The sequence below is a fragment of the Monodon monoceros genome, unplaced genomic scaffold (assembly GCF_005190385.1).
Source record: "Monodon monoceros isolate NGI ecotype Baffin Bay Population unplaced genomic scaffold, NGI_Narwhal_1 Super_Scaffold_4, whole genome shotgun sequence".
In the NCBI taxonomy this organism is placed as follows: Eukaryota; Metazoa; Chordata; class Mammalia; order Artiodactyla; family Monodontidae; genus Monodon; species Monodon monoceros.
The window spans coordinates 6,024,145-6,045,130 of NW_021703781.1; the positions used below are offsets into that span (position 1 = coordinate 6,024,145).

General features: G+C 38.2%; 2 protein-coding genes across 7 annotated transcripts in view; one reads left to right on the forward strand and one right to left on the reverse strand.

Annotated features, from left to right (window-relative positions):
• Positions 1–7,551, forward strand: part of GPR137B (G protein-coupled receptor 137B) — a 50,131-nt gene extending 42,580 nt beyond the window's left edge. The window contains exons 6-7 of the mRNA XM_029244556.1: positions 4,520–4,644; positions 6,679–7,551. Of these exons, the coding sequence (XP_029100389.1) occupies positions 4,520–4,644; positions 6,679–6,790 (237 nt within the window). The 3' untranslated portion in view covers positions 6,791–7,551. The remainder of the gene's footprint in view (positions 1–4,519; positions 4,645–6,678) is intronic.
• ERO1B (endoplasmic reticulum oxidoreductase 1 beta) overlaps positions 1–20,986 on the reverse strand; it is an 81,511-nt gene that overhangs the window by 3,377 nt on the left and 57,148 nt on the right. Inside the window, exons 16-19 of one of the 6 annotated variants that reach the window (XR_003796936.1) lie at positions 17,480–17,536; positions 14,310–14,842; positions 10,086–11,692; positions 9,604–9,777 (exon numbers count right to left, since the gene is read on the reverse strand). Coding sequence is in view for 2 of the 6 variants with exons in the window: in XM_029244553.1 (XP_029100386.1) it covers positions 14,833–14,842; positions 17,480–17,536 (67 nt within the window). In the remaining 4 variants the exon portion in view is untranslated. Of the gene's footprint in view, positions 1–9,603; positions 11,693–14,203; positions 14,843–17,266; positions 17,537–20,986 lie in introns of those variants that run through there. The other 5 variants (XR_003796937.1, XR_003796935.1, XR_003796938.1 and 2 more) reach the window with 5 other exon arrangements.

The window sequence follows — 20,986 nt, forward strand, 5'->3', positions numbered from 1 at the left end:
AGTGTGTGGGCACTCACTGTTTTCTAGATCTGAGAGTCAGCTTCCTCGCCTTTTATTATTTTTAGCTTCAGGACAGCAGTTCTGTGCTCTGTCTGACCTTTACTGGCATTGGGAACACCTAGAGGCTTCTGTAAAGTCAGACCCAAATGCTTCCCCATCAGTGGCAGAGAAACATGGGGAAGGTGGGCAAGGGACTCCAGGCTAGAGTCTAGTGCCTTGTTTTCTTTCCTTCTCTGAAGACAGACAGTTGAAGCTTTCTGGAAAGAGCCTCTTAACAAACATCCCTGTGCTCACTGTGCTTCTCCTCGGCTACGTGGGCCTTCTCACCACTTCCTAGTGTGACAGAGGCTTAGGAACTACACTCCCTAAACCCAAGGCAGCCTGAAGGAGAGAGTGCACATCTGAGTCCTAAGCGGTGAAAGACTGTTGTTCAAAGTACTATTTTTTTTTCTCTTGATATTTAGTGTTCTTTCCATCAAATCTCTGTTGATTAAAATGAAAGAAAAAAAATAGTATAAAGAATCATCCTGGTTGGGTTTCAAAGTACTATTTTATTGGGCTTCCCTGGTGGCGCAGTGGTTGGAGTCCGCCTGCCAATGCAGGGGACACGGGTTCGTGCCCCGGTCCGGGAAGATCCCACATGCCGTGGAGCGGCTGGGCCCGTGAGCCATGGCCACTGGGCCTGCGCGTCTGGAGCCTGTGCTCCGCAACGGGAGAGGCCACAGCAGTGAGAGGCCCGCGTACAGCAAAAAAACCCCAAAAAACAAAAAAAAAAGCACAAAATAGCAAAGTACTATTTTATTAAGTGAATACAGAATAATAAGGATAGCCTCATTTGTACTCTTAGGTCTCATTGTCCAGGGAAACGTGTCAGCCTTAACACACTCTGTGTGTATGTGTATAGAGTTACTTGGCTATTGTGTTTGAATATATTTACTGTTTAGGGTATTATCTAGAGCACTGGTTCCCAAACATTTTGGCGTCAGGACACTTTACAGTTACGTTATTACTTGCTGTTTTGTTTGTTTTTATTGAGGTATAACTGATATAACATTATATTCGTTTTAGTTTACAGTGTAACGATTTGATATTTATATATATTGCAAAATGATCACCACAATACGTCCAACTAATGTGTCACCACACATAGCTTATCAATTTTTTTTCTTGCAGTAGGAACTTTCAAGATCCATTCTTATAACTAATTTCAAATATGCAATACAGTATTAACTATAGTCACCATGTTGTACATGGATCCCCATGACTTATTCATTTTATAACTGGGAGTTTGTATCTTTTGACTTTCTTCACCCATTTCACCCACCTCCAACCTCAGGCAACCACTAGTCTGTTCTCTGTATTTGTGAGCTTGGGGTTTCTTTGTTTTTAGATTCCACATATAAGTGAGATCATATGGTATTGACTTTTTTCTTTTTCTAGTTGACTTATTTCACAACATAATGCCCTCAAGGTCCAACCATATTTTTGCAAATGGCGAGATTTCATTTTTTCTTTTTTTAAAATTTTATTGAAGTATAGTTGATTTACAATGTTGTGTTAATTTCTGCTGTATAGCAGTGACTCAGTTATACATATATGTATTCTTTTTCATATTCTTTTCCATTATGGTTTACCAGGAGATTTCATTCTTTTTATGGCTGAATATTTCTTGTGTGTGTTATCACATTTTCTTTATCCATCCATGCATTGGTGGACACTTGGGTTGTTCCCATATCTTGGCTATTGTAAATAATGCTGCAGTGAACATGGGGGTATATATATCTTTTTGAATTAGTGTTTTCGTTTTCTTCAGATAAATATACAGAAGAGAAATTGCTGGATCGTGGTAGTTCTGTTTTTAATTTTTTGAGGAACCTCCATAGTGGCTGCACCAATTTACATTCCCACCAGCAGTGCACGTGGATTCAAGGATTCCCTTTCCTCCACATCCTTGCCAACACTTTTTTTTTTTGATTATAGCCATTCTGACAGGTATGCAGAGATACTGATTGTGGTTTTGATTTTTATTTCCCTGATCATTAATGACATTGAGCATCTTTTCATGTAACCAGTTGGCCATCTTCTTTGGAAGAATGTTCAGATCCTCTGCCCATTTTAAAATCAGATTGTGGTGGGTTTTTTTGTTTTTTGTTTTGCTATTGAGTTGTATGAGTTCTTTATGTATTTTGTATATCAACCCCTTATCAGATCTAGGATTTGCCAATATTTTCTACCATTCAGTAGGTTGCCTTTTCATTTTGTTGATGGTTTCCTCTGGTGTGCAGAAGCTTTTTAGTTTCATGTAGTCCCACTTGTATATTTTTGCTTTTATTTCCTTTGCTTTTGGAGTCAGATCCAAAAATCGTCAAGATTGATGTCAAGGACGTTATTGCCTATGTTTTTTCTAGGAGTTTTATGGTTTCAAGTCTTTCATCCCTTTTTTAAAAAAAAATTATTTATTTTTGGCTGTGTTGGGTCTTTGTTGCTGCGCGTGGGCTTTCTCTAGTTGCGGTGAGCAGGGGCTACTCTTCGTTGCGGTGCACGGGCTTCTCATTGCAGTGGCTTCTCTTGTTGCGGAGCACGGGTTCTAGGCGCATGGGCTTCAGTAGTTGTGGCGCACAGGCTCAGTAGTTGTGGCACACGGGCTTAGTTGCTCCGCGGCATGTGGGATCTTCCCAGACCAGGGCTCGAACCCATGTCCCCTGCATTGGCAGGCGGATTTTTTTTTTTTTTTTTTGCAGTACGCGGGCCTCTCACTGTTGTGGCCTCTCCCGTTGCGGAGCACAGGCTCCGGACGCGCAGGCTCAGCGGCCATGGCTCACGGGTCCAGCCGCTCCGCAGCACGTGGGACCCTTCCGGACCGGGGCACGAACCCGTGTGCCCTGCATCAGCAGGTGGACTCTCAACCACTGCGCCACCAGGGAAGCCCCTGTTATCTATCTTTTTGATTCAGGATGCCCTGATAGAGATCTCACTGTGGCTTTTGATTTGTATTTCCCTGATGACTAATGATGTCAAGCATTTTTTATGTACTTATCGGCCATTTGTATATCTTCCTTGGAAAAATGTCTATTCAGATATTTTGCCCACTTTTTAAAGAATTTATTTTTCTTTGGCTGCAGTGCATGGCCTGTGGGATCTTCGTTCCCCAACCAGGGATTGAACCTGGGTGCTTAGCAGTGAGTGCAGAGTCCTAACCACTGGACCACCAGGGAATTCCCTGCCCACTTTTAAATTAAGTTGTCTTTTTACCATTGAGTTATGAGTCCTTTATATATTTTAGGTATGTCCCTTGTAAAGATATATGATTTGCAAATATTTTTTCATTCTGTGGCTGTCTTTTCACTTGATGGTATCTTTTGACGGAAAAACGTTTTTAATTTTGAAGTCCAGTTTATCTGTTTTTTTGGTTTGTTGCTCATGTTTTTGGTGTCATATCTAAGAATCCTTTGCTAAATTGTAGGTCATGAAGATTTGCCCCTATATTTTAAGAGTTTTATAATTTGTACTCTTTCGTTTAGGTCTTAGATCTATTTTGAGTTACTTTTTGTTTGTGTGAGGTAAGGGTCCAACTTCATTCTTTGTATAGACATTCTTGAACTGCTATAAACAGTAAACTTGAAGGTGTCCCACCTTGTATAAGTTCCGCTTTGCTTCCTATGTTTGGCTAGGTGAGTCTTAGAAAAGCAGAAATTCACATATAGATATCCATCCTATAATAACCTTTTTTCATACTCTATTGGTTAACTTTTAAATAGACCACTAGAGACTTCCCTGGTGGTCCAGTGGTTAAGACTCCGTGCTTCCACTGAAGGGAGTGCGGGTTCAGTTCCTGATCGGGGAACTAAGATCCCACATGCTGCACCCTGTGGCCAAAAAAAAAAAAAAAGACCACTAATGATATGTACAAAGATGTCAAACAAACGTGGGATTTTATGCCAGGTTGAATCCACAAACGCGAAATCCGCATATACAGAGGACTGACTGTACTATATCATTTTATATTAGGGACTCGAGCATCCTCGGATTTTGGTATCTGTTGGGGGGGGGGTCCTAGAATCAGTCCCCTGTGGACAACTGTAATTTTTTTTGAGAGGTGAACTCAGCTTGGGGACAGAAACAGGAGAGGCAGATTATAGAAACTGGATAAGAAACTCTCTCAAAATTTCATCATTTCATTATTTTAATTTGTTGTGAATGCCCACATCATTATACAGGTTTATATCTAATTTGGGACTGTCTAGTTTGGCTGATTTGGGTATTGTCTGATTTTTCTGTAAGAGATTAAAACGGTGATCATTCACTGCTGCAAGCAGAACTCTGAAAGAAGATTTTGTCCATAAAGTTAATACCTCTTAAATTAAAAAGTAACTGAAATGAACACTCCAGCTGAGCAAGTGCCTCCATCCAGGTGGCTAGAGCATCTTTAGTCTCTTGCAAGAAAGAGATGTTATTTATCTTTGCCTCGTGCAAGGCACAGTGTCTGAAAATATACTGAACCATTACACTGTCTTTGTAGACCAACCCTGGAATGGTCCCCAGCCATGGATTTGGTCCCAGATCTTATTTCTTTGACAACCCTCGAAGATATGACAGTGATGATGACCTTGCCTGGAACATTACCCCTCAGGGACTTCAGGGAAGGTAAGACCCTAGTTCATGCTGGAGGGGCGTGGTTAGGAGGCTGAGGGCCGAGCCAATGAAATGGATTCAAACTAAACGGAAATGCCTGCATCAAACCCCGGAGGTGGAGGTAGGGTGAGGCCAACAGAAAAAGTAGGGGAAGCATCTGAGTAGTAAGACTAACTGCAACCAGAGTCGAGACCCACCTCCTGAGATCATGCGCTTCGCAACCTCTGCCAAGGCCACGGTCGTGGTCTGCGAACAGGAGGTGGGGTAGCTACTGGATTCCCTTCCCACTCTTCAGCCCAGGGACGGTTCAGCCACACTCCACTGCTCAGCGATCATCCTGTCCCTTCTTTCAACCTGTGAATCTGGGACTTCAAGGCCAGCAGGGGCGAGAGGGGCAGAAAGGGCTGACCTAGTGCTTGCCAGGCTCCTCTCTTCACTCTGCCCATCCTCCCAGGACCCCTGGACTGTTCCTGTGAAAGGGTAGCTTCAGGCTGAGTGTTTTTTAGAAGTGAAAGCTTATCTTATGAAACCCTTTGTGAATTTAAAGACCTACCGTTACACATTAAGGTAAATTCTTTTTCCCCCTGGGGCAAAATGATAAAGATATGCTTGCTTTTCTGCTCTTTACTACTACAGTAAAATCCTTAGAAAACCTTAAAAGAGGTCTGAAAGGAGTCCTTGTTATAGGGTCAGAAAAAGCTGGGAGAATACCTGCTTTCTCAGTGGATCAGGGAGCAGAGAAATCCTGGTCAGATGATAGAATAAAATATAGTGCTGGGGAAAAAAGAGAGAACAGTCCACCCAGCCAGCAGGTGTAAAGAACACAGATAATTGGGAAAGGAGTCAGTGAACTCCAGGCCTTTGAGGTCAAAAGGTGTCCCATCTCTCTTCCCTAAAACTGTTCTCTTCTCCAGTCCCCACGGCATTGCCTGTTCGCTATGCATGTCCCTCTGTAACCTGCTGGAGCAGCCCTAACCTCTCACGTGCCGGAAGAGACACAGCTGAGGGTGCCCTCACTGCCTCTGTGAAAGAAGAAAAGATCCCCTTTCCATTACACAGAGGAAAATAATGATAAAACAACGATAATGTACATTATTGAGAGCTAACTGTATAGTAACATTCTGTTATAAACATTTTACAGGTATTAACTCACAAAAGCCCAACAAGGTAGTTACCAATATTACTCCCATTCTAACAGATAATAAAATTGAGGCACAGGAAAAAAAAATTTTTTTTTAAATCAAGGCACAGAAGTTATTTGTCCAAAGACACACAGGTAGGATGGCCCTAGAGTCTGACATACAGAGTGAAGTAAGTCAGAAAGAGAAAAACAAATACCGTATGCTAACACATATATATGGAATCTAAGGGGGAAAAAAAGGTCATGAAGAACCTAGGGTCAAGACGGGAATAAAGACACAGACCTACTAGAGCATGGACTTGAGGACACGGGGAGGGGGAACGGTAAGTGGGGACAAAGTGAGAGACTGGCATGGACATATATACACTACCAAACGTAAAATAGATAGCTAGTGGGAAGCAGCCGCATAGCACAGGGAGATCAGCTTGGTGCTTTGTGACCGCCTGGAGGGGTGGGATAGGGAGGGAGGCGCAAGAGGGAAGAGATATGGGAACATGTGTATATGTATAACTGATTCACTTTGTTAAAAAGCAGAAACTAACACACCACTGTAAAGCAATTATACTCCAGTAAGGATGTTAAAAAAAAAAAAACACACAGGTAGTGAGCTATACTCTCCATTAGGATTCAGATACAATTTGTTGCTAAAGCGTCTTGTTATACACAGTGATTGGCTGCAGTATCACTACACTTCTGGGCTGTACAGCGTTCAGGTGACTTGTGGGTGGTCTTCTAGCCACTGTGCACAGCGCTGTTCAGTGGGAAAACGGGCTTCAAGAAGCTTTCAACAGCTTCGGGATTGTCTGGTTTATACAAAACCCTAGTTCTGTCCACCTAAAATTGGCATGTCGTCAACAGTCAGCATAATGTTTCACGTCACTGAAACCTCTCTCTTTCTTTTCAAGTTTTGCTCCGGACTGCTATGATTGGGGACAACAAACTAACAGCTTCCTGGCTCAAGTAGGGACTTTACAACCAGACTCAATTTTGGATCCTGACAAACCAAGCCATGGGTAGCATCAGTTAACAGTTATATGGACGATGCCTCAGTTGAAAATCTTCAGAAAGACTAATTTAATGACAGCTGAATTTTTAGGGCACGTTTCCTTAAGAAATAGGACTTGATTTTTCTTTGTTACAGGTTTCTGATGGCTCTATAGGACTAAGCAATAATTTAGATTGATAAAAACCTTATTTTAGGTACTAAAAAGTGAGCCTGGCTGCCTGTTTCAGTGAGTATAATTTAAACTTCAAAAAAAATCTGTACTTTTATAAAGATGTATTTTATATAACTTAATGCTAAACTATACTAGGATTTTTTGAGAATGTTACTGCAATATATGTTGTAGTTTGCACAGACTTTTATGCATAATTCACTTTAGAAGTATACAGTATATGGTCTGATGGTTTTTTGTTTTGTTTTGTTTTGTTTTAAAGGCTTTTGGACTAAAGTATTCCTCAAATCCTTACCTCTTCAGATCGCTCAGATTCTGGTAGACTCTAAGTACAGTTGACATCTAGAAAGCCGACTGCAGCTCCAGTGTTGAAAGTTACAATGTAGCAGAATGTCAACAGACTGCATAGTACATAAATTGGCTCCTTACGAGTTGTTGGAGGCATAGATGGTTGGTTCCTCAGAGAATCTCCTAAATTTTGCCAAAATTTAGTACTCCTTTCAACAGGGCACTAATGTATACCATCAGTGATAAGTTGATAAAGTTAATAAAAACACTGATAGAATTGACTTACACTATTAAACTTCCTCTGCTGTATTCAGAGATTTTTGCACAGTTTGTTAGCCCAGTGAATCTAATACCCATTACCTCAGGACTTCAAGACTGCACCTTTCCCAGCTCACTGAACATTCATTACTGAACAACGAAGAGGTTCTCAAAAGGGGTTTAATAACAGGTAACCCTGATTCCTTGAGCCAAAAGACTATGTGGAATCCTAACAGTTTTCTTACAGTTTCCAACCATATTTAAAATAATACTTTTTAAGTAGCTCTGAAAGCAGCCCACTGGAAGCTGCATGTTTAAAATGGTAGCACTGCCGTATCCTATAGCATGAGTCCTGCCTCTCAGCCATGTAAAAGGGCATTCCAGACAGTTGCTTGTAAGTAGTATTTCATTTAAGTGAAACACGTCATGAAATACTAGTTCCCCAACCATAAATGCCATTCTAAAATCTCCAAGTCTATATATATACATATATATGTGGCCTGCAGTTATAAAACTGCCTATAATAGGAGACTGTACATGGCTCTGTCAGGGAGGCTGGAGTACTAGAGGAAGTATTGTTACAGAGAGAAAGTATCTTTCTGCTCTGCCTAGGAAATCTCACATCTAGGGACAGAGGGAGGGGCAGATGAAAAGGAACTTATATTAGCAAGTTCTGCCCACGTGATGAAACCCATTTCTGATGTCTTCCTTCCCAGTTTGGCCTTCAGGAATAACTTGTCTCCGGGCACTGATTTCACAGTGATCAAGTCTGCTTCTCTTATCTTGATGGTATTTAAAAATCAGGATCTCAAGTTTTCAGTGGGTCATGATTGGGTTTTTCATGTGTACCAACACCTTCACCCTGCATAATCACACACAACAACATTCTTGCTTTTCAGTATATGGAAGAATTTGGGTCACATATTTAAAACAGTTACTGCCAGGGAAAATTCTACACTGAAGCAAAATTTGCACTGGATTATTCAGGTTACCTTAAAATATTATAAGTTGTTATTCTAAATAGCTTTAAGAACACCCTACTTGTCATACTATCTTTGTTAGTGATACTTAGAAGAATTTAAAGGCAGACTCAGCAAATGCTTAAAAATCCTTTAAATCATGCTTTCAGGAAGTACTGCAGTTCTTCAATATTAGGTCAAAACATCATGCAATTATTATACTCATCCTATGACATACAAATATCTTATTATTATTACTGGCAAGAAAACTGAAATACTCAGCATTAACTGATACAAGCCGTAATCTATTTTTATGATTAAGCTGCTAGTATTATTTGAACTATTATTTTTTATCAGAAATGATAAAAATGTTTTAAGTGCCTATTTTTCTCTTCTTCCCTTTTTGAAAAGTAATGCCTTAAAGTACAAGTAATGTAAACACATCTAGAATATGAAAAACTATGATTGTAACAAACTCTCTCTCATAGTGAATGATCACGTATACTCTGAAATGTTGTGTGTATGGTGTGGAAAGGAAAATTAAAATTTCCTTTAACTTCCTAATTTACTTGTGTTGCCAAGTACACTAACAAAGCTACTCCTAGGTGAAATACTAAAGGCCAAGAGAAGGCAAGGAATGGTGATTACTGGTTCTAAAATACCCAACTGTCCTCTTGTCTTAAGGCAACATGATGAAATTAAAACTCCTATAATTTGAACGTTAAAGAAGTATGGGGAAGTATGGCAATATCACTGACAATTTTGTGCCATCACTTAGCTAAGTCTGATTCAACACTAAAAGGCTGCATGTGAATGTTCCTGTGCATCCACTGGAAATATGCATAACAGAGTTAATTATGGAGTTAATTTTCTAAAGAATTCCAACTGATTTGTGTACAGGCAGACCTTGGAGATAACTGCAGTTTGGTTCCAGATCACTGCAATAAAGCAAAACATTGCAATAAACTGAATCACATGATTTTTTTTGGTTTCCCAGTGCATATAAAAGTTATGTTTACACTACACTGTAGTCTATGAAGTGTGCAGTAGCATTATATCTTAAAAAGCAATGTACGTACCTTAATTTAAAAATATTGCTAAAAAATGTTAACCATTATCTGAGCCTTCAAGTCATAGTAGTAACATCAAAGATCATGGATCACCTTAACAAATATAGTAATAATGAAAAAAGTTTGAAATATTGGGAGAATTACCAAAATGTGCCAGAGTCACAAAGTGAGCACATGCTGTTGAAAAAATGGTGCCGACAGACTTGTGCAATGCAGGGTTGCCTCAGACCTTCAATTTGTAGAAAATGCAGCATCTGAGGTGCAATAAAATAAAGCACAGTAAAATGAGGTCTGCCTGTAAGATGTCCTTCAGTGGCTCTTTTTCCTTTCTACAATTAACCCATTTAATTGGGCTGACGATTAAAACACCCGGAGTGTAACGCACAGAGCTGTGGACTCTAAGAGGTTTTGATTCTTAAAGTATACACACACCAGTCACATTTAGCTATGCCAGTTCTTTCTTGAATGTGTCGGGCACACTGCTAATGACTATGCTGGTTATTGTGTTTAGCTGCTTACATCAGGCACACTTGCTAATGCATCCCCCAATTTTCTCTCTTACCAAAATCCAGAAGAACTGCTCTTTGTTGGCCTTGAACAATTAACCCCTATTAAGAGAAAAGGAATGTGTTAGTAAATCCTAGAGCATGAGAAGTGCTTTGAGAAAAAGGTCCTCATTTACGTTTTTTACATAGTATTACAAGAATATTGCTTTTACTTTTTAACCATAAAGATGAACTTATATTAGAACTAAATGGGTCTAAATATTTGAAACTATCAAGATTTCCAAATAAAGAAACTGTTTTTTTAAAAAAAAATAACTTGCTCTTGTGTCTTTAGATTACTGCATGATAAAGTATAGGGCTGATCAAAGACACATCTAATATGCATTTCTAATTTTTATTCCATATAGGTGAGAATTTTTTTTAATTGGAAGCATTTCTAACTATGCATAATGCTACTTAAGACTTCATAGTCCAGATGGAGGAGCTTTTGGAAAGGATCAAGCTAAATAGTGGAATTCTTCTCAAAGACTATAAACAAACTGATTAAAGTGAGGAAACATTTTTTTAAAGGGACCACGAGGATAAGGAAGTGGAATTCAGTCAGTGTTTACTGAGCACCTACTATGTGCTAGACCCTGGGCTCAGTACTTGTGTCTGTGGGCCCAGTCTGTGGACACACCACCACCCTTACATTAACCCTACTCTTGGCCCTTAGCAGGTATGTATTTATGAAGAGCCCTTGCACCAAAGGGTCAAAATACCTTAAAAGTCAGCTGATGTTTGTGTGCCTCCAACCTAGATCTCTGGGTTCATTCCCCGTACCTGTCACTCAGCTCCTCTGGGCCTGGGCACTGATGTGGGTTCGTTCATTCAGTGTGGGGTTCTGAGACTGGCTGCCAGGTCATCAAGTAGGGGTTTCAAAGTCCTCAGATCCAAACCTGTTGACTCAGCAGCTCCTAATGGTATCTACCTGGTTCCTCTAAAGCTGGATTCGTACCTCTATCTCTATCCCTTGACCTGTCGCTGGGACCTACCCCATTTACCTAGAGACTAATCATACCTTGCCAGCATTCATTCTTTAGCCTCCAAACCTGATCTGTCCTTTTGGAGCTTGGTGCCCTACCACTCAGAATATTAGTCTTTTATCTCCAGAATATGTTTTCTGTCTCTGAACTTTAAGAGCCTAGTCAGAACTAGAGATGAGCTGCCTGCTCTCTTCAGCTGGATCCATGACCTGTTTCTTTTCAGCCTGTATGAGCTTCAAAATCTCTTTTCCCTGCTGATCCCTGTCACTCTGACCTTTCTTGACTCTGACCCTCAATTTCCCACGACCCTTGCTAACCTACAACAGTCCCTCCCGTTTCTTTGCAGTCCCAAGTCATACGTGCTCCTTGAAGGCACTGATTGAGGTATAGAAAGGGTGAGTTTAGGATAACCAAATAATGCTTTACCAGCGCCATTCAATTTGTGCTACTGTATATCCTTGGTGTGCTATCCCCTTGGTGCGTTCACTAGCCTAGAGTCTGGGCTTCAGGTCTGCAGACTGAAAACCTGTTAAAGGACAGCAGAACACTTACCCATTTGGAGATATAGTCTGTGAAGGAAATCCGCACGGAAAAGTTAAATGATATCAGAACGATGCATGGTGAACGCAGACTCTGCCCTGACCAAGGGGTGGTAGGTAGATGATTTTAATCAGCCTGTGACAACTTGATGGCACTGTCAAGCAAATAAGATTCATTCACATCGAGGGGACCTTCTCCACTAGACAGGTTTCTGTGTTACCTATTCCTCTTCGACTGATACACAGTTGATTACTGAACATCGTGAAGGTTAGGGGGGCTGACCCCCAGGCAGTCAGAAATCCACATGTAACTTTGTAATCAGCTCTCCGTATCTCCGGTTCTAAATCTGCAGATTCAACCAACCACGCATCACGTAGTACTGTAATATGTATATATTGAAGAAAATCTGCATGTTAAGTAGACCCGTGCAGTTCAAACCCATGTTGTTCAAGGGTCAACTGTATTCTTCCTCTGGGTGCATTCTCGCTATCAACTAGATATAACCTAGTGAGGTTACAGAATTCATAAGTTACACGATGGCAGGGATATGTCTGTTTCGTTCACTGCTATATGCCCAGCTCCTAGAACAGTGAGTGAATAATCAAATCCCGTTTCTTCTGGTATATATCACCGGGGCTTTTTTAAGGTGACTTCCTGCACTTGCACTTTTATCCACTGCATATTAATTTTAGAAGATTAATACTCATTTAAGGGCCCCTCCCTGTTTTGTTATGAATCTTTGACAGACATCCAACTTTTGGACAAAGAATCCATAATGGAGTAAAAAAGGAAATAAGGATTGTATAGCAAGACAGCTTCTAAGAATGATTTGAGAACTAAGTCTTAAAACGGAAGCCCTGAGATGAAATTCTGTCTACACAGGCACCTCACGTACTGTCTCTTTGCTCTCACCTGTTTGGGCGCTGGCAAGTAGAATACTGAAATGATTAACACAACAGATAATAAAAAGTAGATTTTTATCGGGTGAAGTATCAAATTAAAAGAACAGTGACACATTATGTTGCTAAAAGGGCAACCCTCCAGAGAAAACACTGAGGTGGGCAGAGTTTTTAGCATGATTCTTACGTTAAAGGACTTTTTTTTTTAAAGCTCCTACGGAACAAACAAGAACAGCTAAAAAAATCATTTTAAATTTTGAAAGGGGGCAGGGGAGATAAGAGGGGGCCAATGTACCAGGTATTAAAACATAGGCCCTGAGTAGTTAAAACAATGTGGTACAGGTACAGGAGTGAAGAGATCCATGAAATAGAGAACCCAGGATTTTAGATGAGATACACATAGCATCTCAAACTAGTGAGGAAAAAAGATGAGCTGTTCCATAAATGGTACTGGATTAACTGGGTAATCGTCTGGGAAAAAATTAGGTTGGATCCTTGCACTTTATGCCAGGATACACTCCAAGGAGTCAAAATTTAGATCTAAAAAAATAAAATCATAAAAGTTTTAGAAGAAAATACAGGTGAATTATTGCTGTGAAGTGAAGAGGGCCTTCTTAATTATCAAAAAGTCCGGAAGCCACTAAAACAATAAATTAGACTGCATAAAGACAAAGAAATCTCCATGGCTAAACCACCATGAGCAAAGTCAAAAGACAGAATGGAAAAAAAAAAAAAGTACAGCTTATTACAGTCAAAGTATGAACATCTCTAATAAATAAAGCACTCCTAGAAATTGATAAGATCAACAGTGCAGTAGAAAGATGGGTAAAAGTTATGAACACAAAAGGAAATATGGCTCTTGAACATATTAAAGGTAATCAGCCTTACTCATGATAGGAAAAATACAAGCTAAAATACACAGATACATAATTTTGCACCTTATCAGGAGAGCAAGAATCCAGGTTTTTAATAACACCGGTATTGGTGGAGGAGCAGATACTGCCTTCAACTGAAGGTGGGCATGTGAATTGGCAGCTGTCCCCTGTGGAGAGCAATATTCTAATATCTTTCAAAATTATGAATGCACATGGTCTTTGACCCAAAAATTCCATTTGGGGGAATTTAGACTTACAAGTACGTATTTACATATGTGTAAAATGGCATAAATACAATGTCTGGAAACAATCCAAATGCCCATTAATAGGAGATTGGCTAATTAAACGATTGCATAGCCATATAATGGGATACCAAGCAGTTACTAAAAAAAAAAAAAAAGTGATTAAGCTATCTACTGACATGGGAAGACTGCCAAGAAAACCTAAGTGGGGGGAATAGAAAGCAAACAGTACGTATATGATGCCACTCTTTGGGTAAAAATGAGAAAAAAAATAAGACTTTTTGTATTTGTTGGTATATGCCTTAAAGATGTATGGATGGAAACATAAGAAGCCAAGCACAGAGGTTACTGATGGTGAGGGCAGGGGAAGGATGCCCAGTACGGAAAGTTGGGCCCAAGAAAGACAACGTTCCACTGTAGAGCTTTGTATATTTTTTGGTTTTTGAACCATGTGAATATTACCTTTTCAAAAAATAAAATAAGTGTATTTAAAAAGCTTTATGACTCAATACCAATCAAAAGACGCCAGAAGTCCCCAGTGTTTAGTTGAATGGTAATAAGCCAATTTATAAACTGACACAAATACACCACCTTCTGAGCCGAGACTCTACAACCTAGAATTTCTGACTATGGATAAGTTACTTAGCCTCTCTTATCCTCAGTTTTCGTGTTTAAAAACAGAGAAGTAATTGTACTTACCTGCTAGCGTTGCTGAGAAGATAAATCCATGCAAAGCCCTTCAACAGTGGCTGCCAATGAGTGCAATTATGATTTTAAAAAGAAACAACCACAGACTACTTAGTTTTTCCCTTCGCCCAAATTATAACCAAGTTTTCATCTCATAAAAGGAAACATTTAAAAGGGGGTTAAAAAAAAAAAAAGAACAAGATAGGAAGATGGCAGAAACATTTAATTCACATTTTCTATAATCTGGTGGGTACAACAGCCAATTATTTGGAATTCTGTTCCAAATCAAAGCTGCGCCTGTAGATGTTACTTAGAGTACACGTAAATTTGGTGTGTGTCTATGTTGTTTTGTTTTACCAAATAATTTCCATGGTACCATGCACCCAGTCTGTATTTTGGTGAATAGCTATGGTTTCTGCAGGTACTTCAGTTTGCAAACTGCTGAGAGGTTTACTGTGAACTGTTCCCAAATTTCCAGATGAAGGCAATGCTGACGGAGATCAAAACAGCTGTCCTTTTTTACATACAGTGGCACCTAGATAAAGCTGTAAAACATGGCACAGTGTTTCATATACATACAGAGATTATAAGTACTGAGTAACTCACAATGTTAAAATGTCAAAATAAAATGCTGGGTTTATCAGATTTCAAAACTGTAAAAACTATTACTAATATTGTCTGACCCTCCTCATAATCTAAGAATCAACACAAGAGAAACATTTAAACTTACCAGTTTTAATATACAGTATTTCTAACTTACATAGATGCCACTTAAGAAAAAAAAATAAACTCATGCCATTGAAGGAAGGAATATTTTCCTTTTCTTCCTTTTCATTACTTTATCGGCTGGTACAATCATTTCTGTCAAGTTACATTATCAAGTGTTGGACTTTTAAATTAGGTGATGAGATAAAGACAAAATGCCAAGAGGTATTATTGCCAGGCAAGCATTTTCACAATGCAGTCGGTACTCTAGTATCACTTGACAACAAAAAGGTATGTGAGTTGGAAAAAAGTTTATATCACAAGGACCATAAAACATCACCAGGCTCGCCAAAACAAAGATTCCTATCACATACACATTCATTTGAAAAGCACACACATACACAAAAATGTAGGCTGCCCACCACAATCTAATTTATGGTAAAATAAAGTTAATCAAATAGATTTCAGCTTAAGAATACTTCATTTGTTTATTTTCTTGGTAGTGAAAGATCTGTTAAAACCTTTAAAAGAACTTTTTACCCTAACTAGATCTTTTAATTCCTAGAACTCACTCTAATACACAATTGTAACTAATCTGGAAACAAATCACAGTAAAGGAAAGAAGCAAGAAATGGAAATGACCAAAGATCTTCTCCAGGAAACAGAGCTTAAATAATAGCCTTTATCTTTAACTGAGGGAACGATGAAGTGACACTACCAAAAAGATTTTTAAACTTACAGTAATAATAGACAAAGTGCAAAACATTCACATTTTCTTAGACTCTGAAAAACACTAAGAATAATTCTTATTAATTTACCAACAAGATTACTTAGATATTCACTTTTTAGATAAATTTACCTGAAGGTCCCCCTCTCCCACCAGACAATAACTTGCATCCCTAAAAATGAAAAGAAAAAGTAGAGGAGCCTCCAACCAAGTCAGCCTGTTTTATTCAACTTAAAAAAAATACCACCACTGTCAACAACAACATGAAAACTCCAGGTCTATAAAGGTTAGAAATGGGGTAAGAAAATAATTAAATAGTGAGATCTTACTCCCTCAAACCATAGCCCTCCAAGGGACGGCTAAGTATTTTTAAAAGGGATAAGCCAACTAAATACAAGTTAAAATATGTCACTAAAAATCATCAGTGAACACATTCAGACTTTGGCAGGATAAGATATGGGTTTAAGAGCACTTATTTACTTCATGAAAGACTGATACCCGCGTGACTTCTACACAGATGCAACCTTCCGAATTAATCACATTATATATACTAACACCTTTTAAAATAATCAATATTTTAAATATTAAGGATATTTAAATCCTAGGTTTAAAAAATGACAGTTTAGGACTTATGAAGTCATCTGTTGGTACAAGTCACATGAAGTACCATTTATATACAAAGAACTAAAAAAGAAAAGGTGGGGAAAGGGGAAGCTTAGAGAAGGTATGAATTAATTTATCTACTTAAATACCCTACCAAAGAAAATCAGATTGAAAGAGCATTGCATAGACTGTATTCTGAAATAAAGTCCTTTAAAAATGCTTACTTTAAAATAGTAAGTTTTGTGTATATAATGTTTTCATTTGGTGTTATAAATCCATACAATTCCATTCAAATTTTATCAAGATGGAAACTGTTAAATAAGTATTTATGCGATTTTTTTTGGTTTATTAAACAAAAATTTCTAAAATTGGAGTAGGGGCAAAGAAACACACAATCAATAGAAACTGATTTACAGGTTCTAAGTAAAGAATCCTCTTGAGCCAGCCCACCGCAGGCGCATGAAATCTGGCTGGGTAGCATGGGGATATTACTTATTCACCTTTGCCGAAGCAGGTCCTTTAGACCAAAGCAAAACACAACAACCACCACCTAAAATCTTCAATAAAAACCAATGAAACCGAAGCCTTGGGGATTCTAAGTTATAACTATACATTGAAAGGGTCATTGATCACGCTGACACTTCCATATTACAGAAGGTGACACACAGAGCTAGGCAAGGCTAAAAATACATTTAAAAATAACTGACGAATTTTTGTCACTGATACCTGCCCTAAGCAACATTTGCTCCCTAGCTCTCCTTTTCCATAATAGACTAGTTAACAGTATTATTCAGATGGAGACATAGTCATTTAAGTTTGACAGCTGGAAATAAAGAATAGAATAAGCACAAAGCCAATTCTAAACAAATGGAATAGCAGAATATTCAACAGATGGAAACACATGGAATTAAATACAGAATTAGTATAGTTTACATGTTTTAAAAGTATATACTTCCTTTACAAATACCTCTAATTGATAATCTATTAAGAAGCATAAATATTCAAGTGAACATTTGAATATTCTCTTTAAGAGTTCAGAATTCTTGAAGTCTGAAGATTAGTCTCCTTCTGCTGAAATGTCCAAGACTAAAAAGGCTTCACACAGTCACTTTATGTCTCTAATTAGACATATAAAAGCCTCTATTACCTACTGTGTTGTAATAAGACTTTGAAATTCTGTAACTCTTTTATACTTGTAGAAAGCCTACAAGAGAAAAAAGAAAGCATATTAGCACAGCTAATATGATGTGTACACATTTCAAATTATTGATGCTGTTATATGGGCTACAATTTGAAAGCAAAATCGAAAATAAAATGATGTAAACAACACTAAGCAGTGAAGCTTCCATTTTTAAATGCGTATGCTATAATTATTAAAGACTGACAAAACAGAGCTGTAGCTCGTTACTCTTGGTTTAGAAGGGGCAAAGGAAGCCAGTTACTTCATATTATCAACAGATTCTAGATTAATGATGGGAACAGTGGTATGATAATTCATTACAATAAAGAATCTCAAATCATTTACACTGGCCTTATAAATTCATTTTGCACACTACTCTCCAAATCCGCTTCTTTCTTGTTGTTCCCCAAACACGGATTTGTTTTAACCCAAACACTAATTTGTTTTAACACAAAGGTACAGGTTCTATTTATTCTATTGATGAATCCCTGTGCCCTCCATCCAACCATATTTATAGCGTTCAATAAATTATTATTGAGTGAATAAATGAATGAAATGCTTCTGAGCCCAGACCCAGAAGTAAAACTCTAGAATGGAAATCATAAAAAAAAAAATTCTGTAAGCTCAATTATCCTTAGGTGCAATTCAGGGTTGATACAATAAAAATCTAATGTTTTTCTTTCTATAGCTTAAGATAATGTAGAATGCAGTACTGAGCTCATTTCTTTAAGAACTTAATAAATAATAGCTTTTCTTATATTGAGAGCTTAAAGTATGGTAGGCAACGTTCTAAGCTCATCACAGATATAATCTCATTAATCGTTTAAAAAAATTCCACAAGGTAGACAAAATTAACCCTGATTTTACATTTTAGGAAAACTGAGGCTCAAATAAATTAAGTAATTTTCCCAGGGCTGCTCAGCTAGTAGAGTAGGTGGGTTCTAACCAGTTTATCAGATCCCAAGACCATATGTCCTCTCAAAAAAAAATCTATGTCTGTTATGGTCTCAAAAACATTTTCTTTATATTCTTACAAGCTGTAGGATTAACAGAAAATGAATTCTTACTCTAATCCTCAGAATATTAGAGGACTGAAACAGTGTTTACTTATTACGAAAAACATTATGATTATTAAACAAAATAAATGTGTAAAATCATATGCTGTACCTCAAAGTACCTGTTTTTAAAAAAACCTATCAAAATACATATGAAGATACGGTAGAAACCAAGGTCCATAACTAAAGAAAAGAGAGCTTAGTAAAGAGCAGCAGCTGAAAAAAACAATGAAAAACGTATGCTCAAAGTCTGATTTAGATACAGAATGGAGAGTGTCAGAAAACTCAAAGGTTATCATACAAATTAACTGTAGGTTACCTTTTACGTGGGGAGTACAAACTCGCCAGCACTATATGGGACCAGAATCTCTGTGAAGAGGCATTCCAGACCTCACAATTTATTACACAAGAGAGATTTTCCACATTCCCTATTATTATCCTAAGACAGACACAGGAAGGCACAGACTGTACCTGCATTTACCTACTGCTTTGCCAGTACTCTTAGAGGGATACTAAAATATATTTTAATAGCCAACAGGTACATTAATTTGTTCCCTGGAAAATAAGCCCTTTGATATAAATGTTGAAACCATCAAAAAATGGCTGTTAGTGTACGAAAGACATTTGCAGAGTATTCAAGATAAAGAAACCACATTTCCCAGCCTTCCTTGGCCAGAACCAAAGACAATGCTCACTGTATGTCTCTGCCCACTAGCATCACATGACAAAGCAATGCTGTCCTAGCTGCCCTAATTGAAGCAGAATTGTATTATATAGGTTGTCAGACCAAGAAAACTACCAATTCACTTAACAAGAACAAATGCACAAACCCTCCCAAAGTGTAACACAATAATTTTTTGTGTTAGTGCAGCCAAAATCATGTATTATTTAAATGGACTGATAATCAGGTGGAAGATACAATGAACATCTCATTAACAATTATTAAGAACTGTAATATTTTTTAAGGAAAAAGTAAGAAATGTATAGAATACATATGAAGGAAACAGTTAAATTCGACTAAGAAATAACAGAATGACTAAATTGTGGTATGTCCATGTAATAGAATATTGGCCTATATTAAAAATAGTGCTTATGTATCTAAAAGTTGCTAAAAGAGTAAATCTCAAAAGTTCTCATCACAAGAAGAAAAACTCTGTACGTGTGGTGATGGATGCTACCTAGACTTACTGTGGTATCATTTTGCAACATATACAAATAGTGAGTCATTATGTTGGACACCTGAAACTAATACAATGCTGTATGTCAATTATACCTCAATAAAAAAGAAAAAAATAACACACAAAAAAATTAATAATATTGGGAAATGATTAAATGTAATGCCAAGTAAAACAGGATAAGAAAGCATACAAAATGTATGGTTTCAACTCTGTAAATATGTACATACACACACACACACACACACACACGTACGTACGTAAATTTTTTACGTATAAGTAGTGGGAAAATACACATTAAAAATAGGCCAAGGGCTTCCCTGGTGGCGCAGTGGTTGAGAATCTGCCTGCTAATGCAGGGGACACAGGTTCGAGCCCTGGTCTGGGAGGATCCCACATGCCGCAGAGCAACTAGGTCCATGAGCCACAGCTACTGAGCCTGCACATCTGGAGCCTGTGCTCTGCAACAACAGAGGCCGCGATAGTGAGAAGCCCGCGCACCATGATGAAGAGTGGCCCCCGCTTGCCACAAACTAGAGAAAGCCCTTGCACAGAAACAAAGACCCAACACAGCCATAAATTAATTAATTAATTTAAAAAAATACGCCAAATGTTGAAATCGTCCTAGGTGGTAGGGTTATGAGTGATTTTTAAATTTATTTTCTAAATTACACTTTCACATGTTTTTCCAGATTTTCTATAATGACCATGAATTACTTTAATATTAGGGGGAAAGAAAGATGAATATTTTAAAAGAAATTTGAAAAGCAGATGGCTGCCACTTGTTTTCCATGGGGAGGAAAAGGGAGATTAAATTAGGCTGTACCTTGTTTGTGTAACCATCCCACCCTGAGTGTCCTTACCCTTAAGAAAAGAAAGGTTTCCCACATCTAGTCTAGCCATAAAAACAATAAGACAATTTTTTAAGTACTGAAAATACTGGGGCACTAAACATCCAATGGTGTTTGTAAATCACCATCCCCACGCCCACCACTGCCATGGACTTCAGGTAGCGTCTTGTGATTTAAAAGTGTCACACAGGACCTCGTTTTATCTTCATGTTAACTCTGTGAGAAAGGTTTTTACTCCTCTTCATTATACAGAGAAAGGAAACAAACTGGGAGAAAGGAGTGATGTACCTGAGCTCATGCGGCCAGTAAATGGCAGGGCCAGGATTCCAGAACGCTAGGACCTGATTCTAAGTCCAGTACTCTCTAGGGAGCAATAAAAGGTACTAGCAGGCT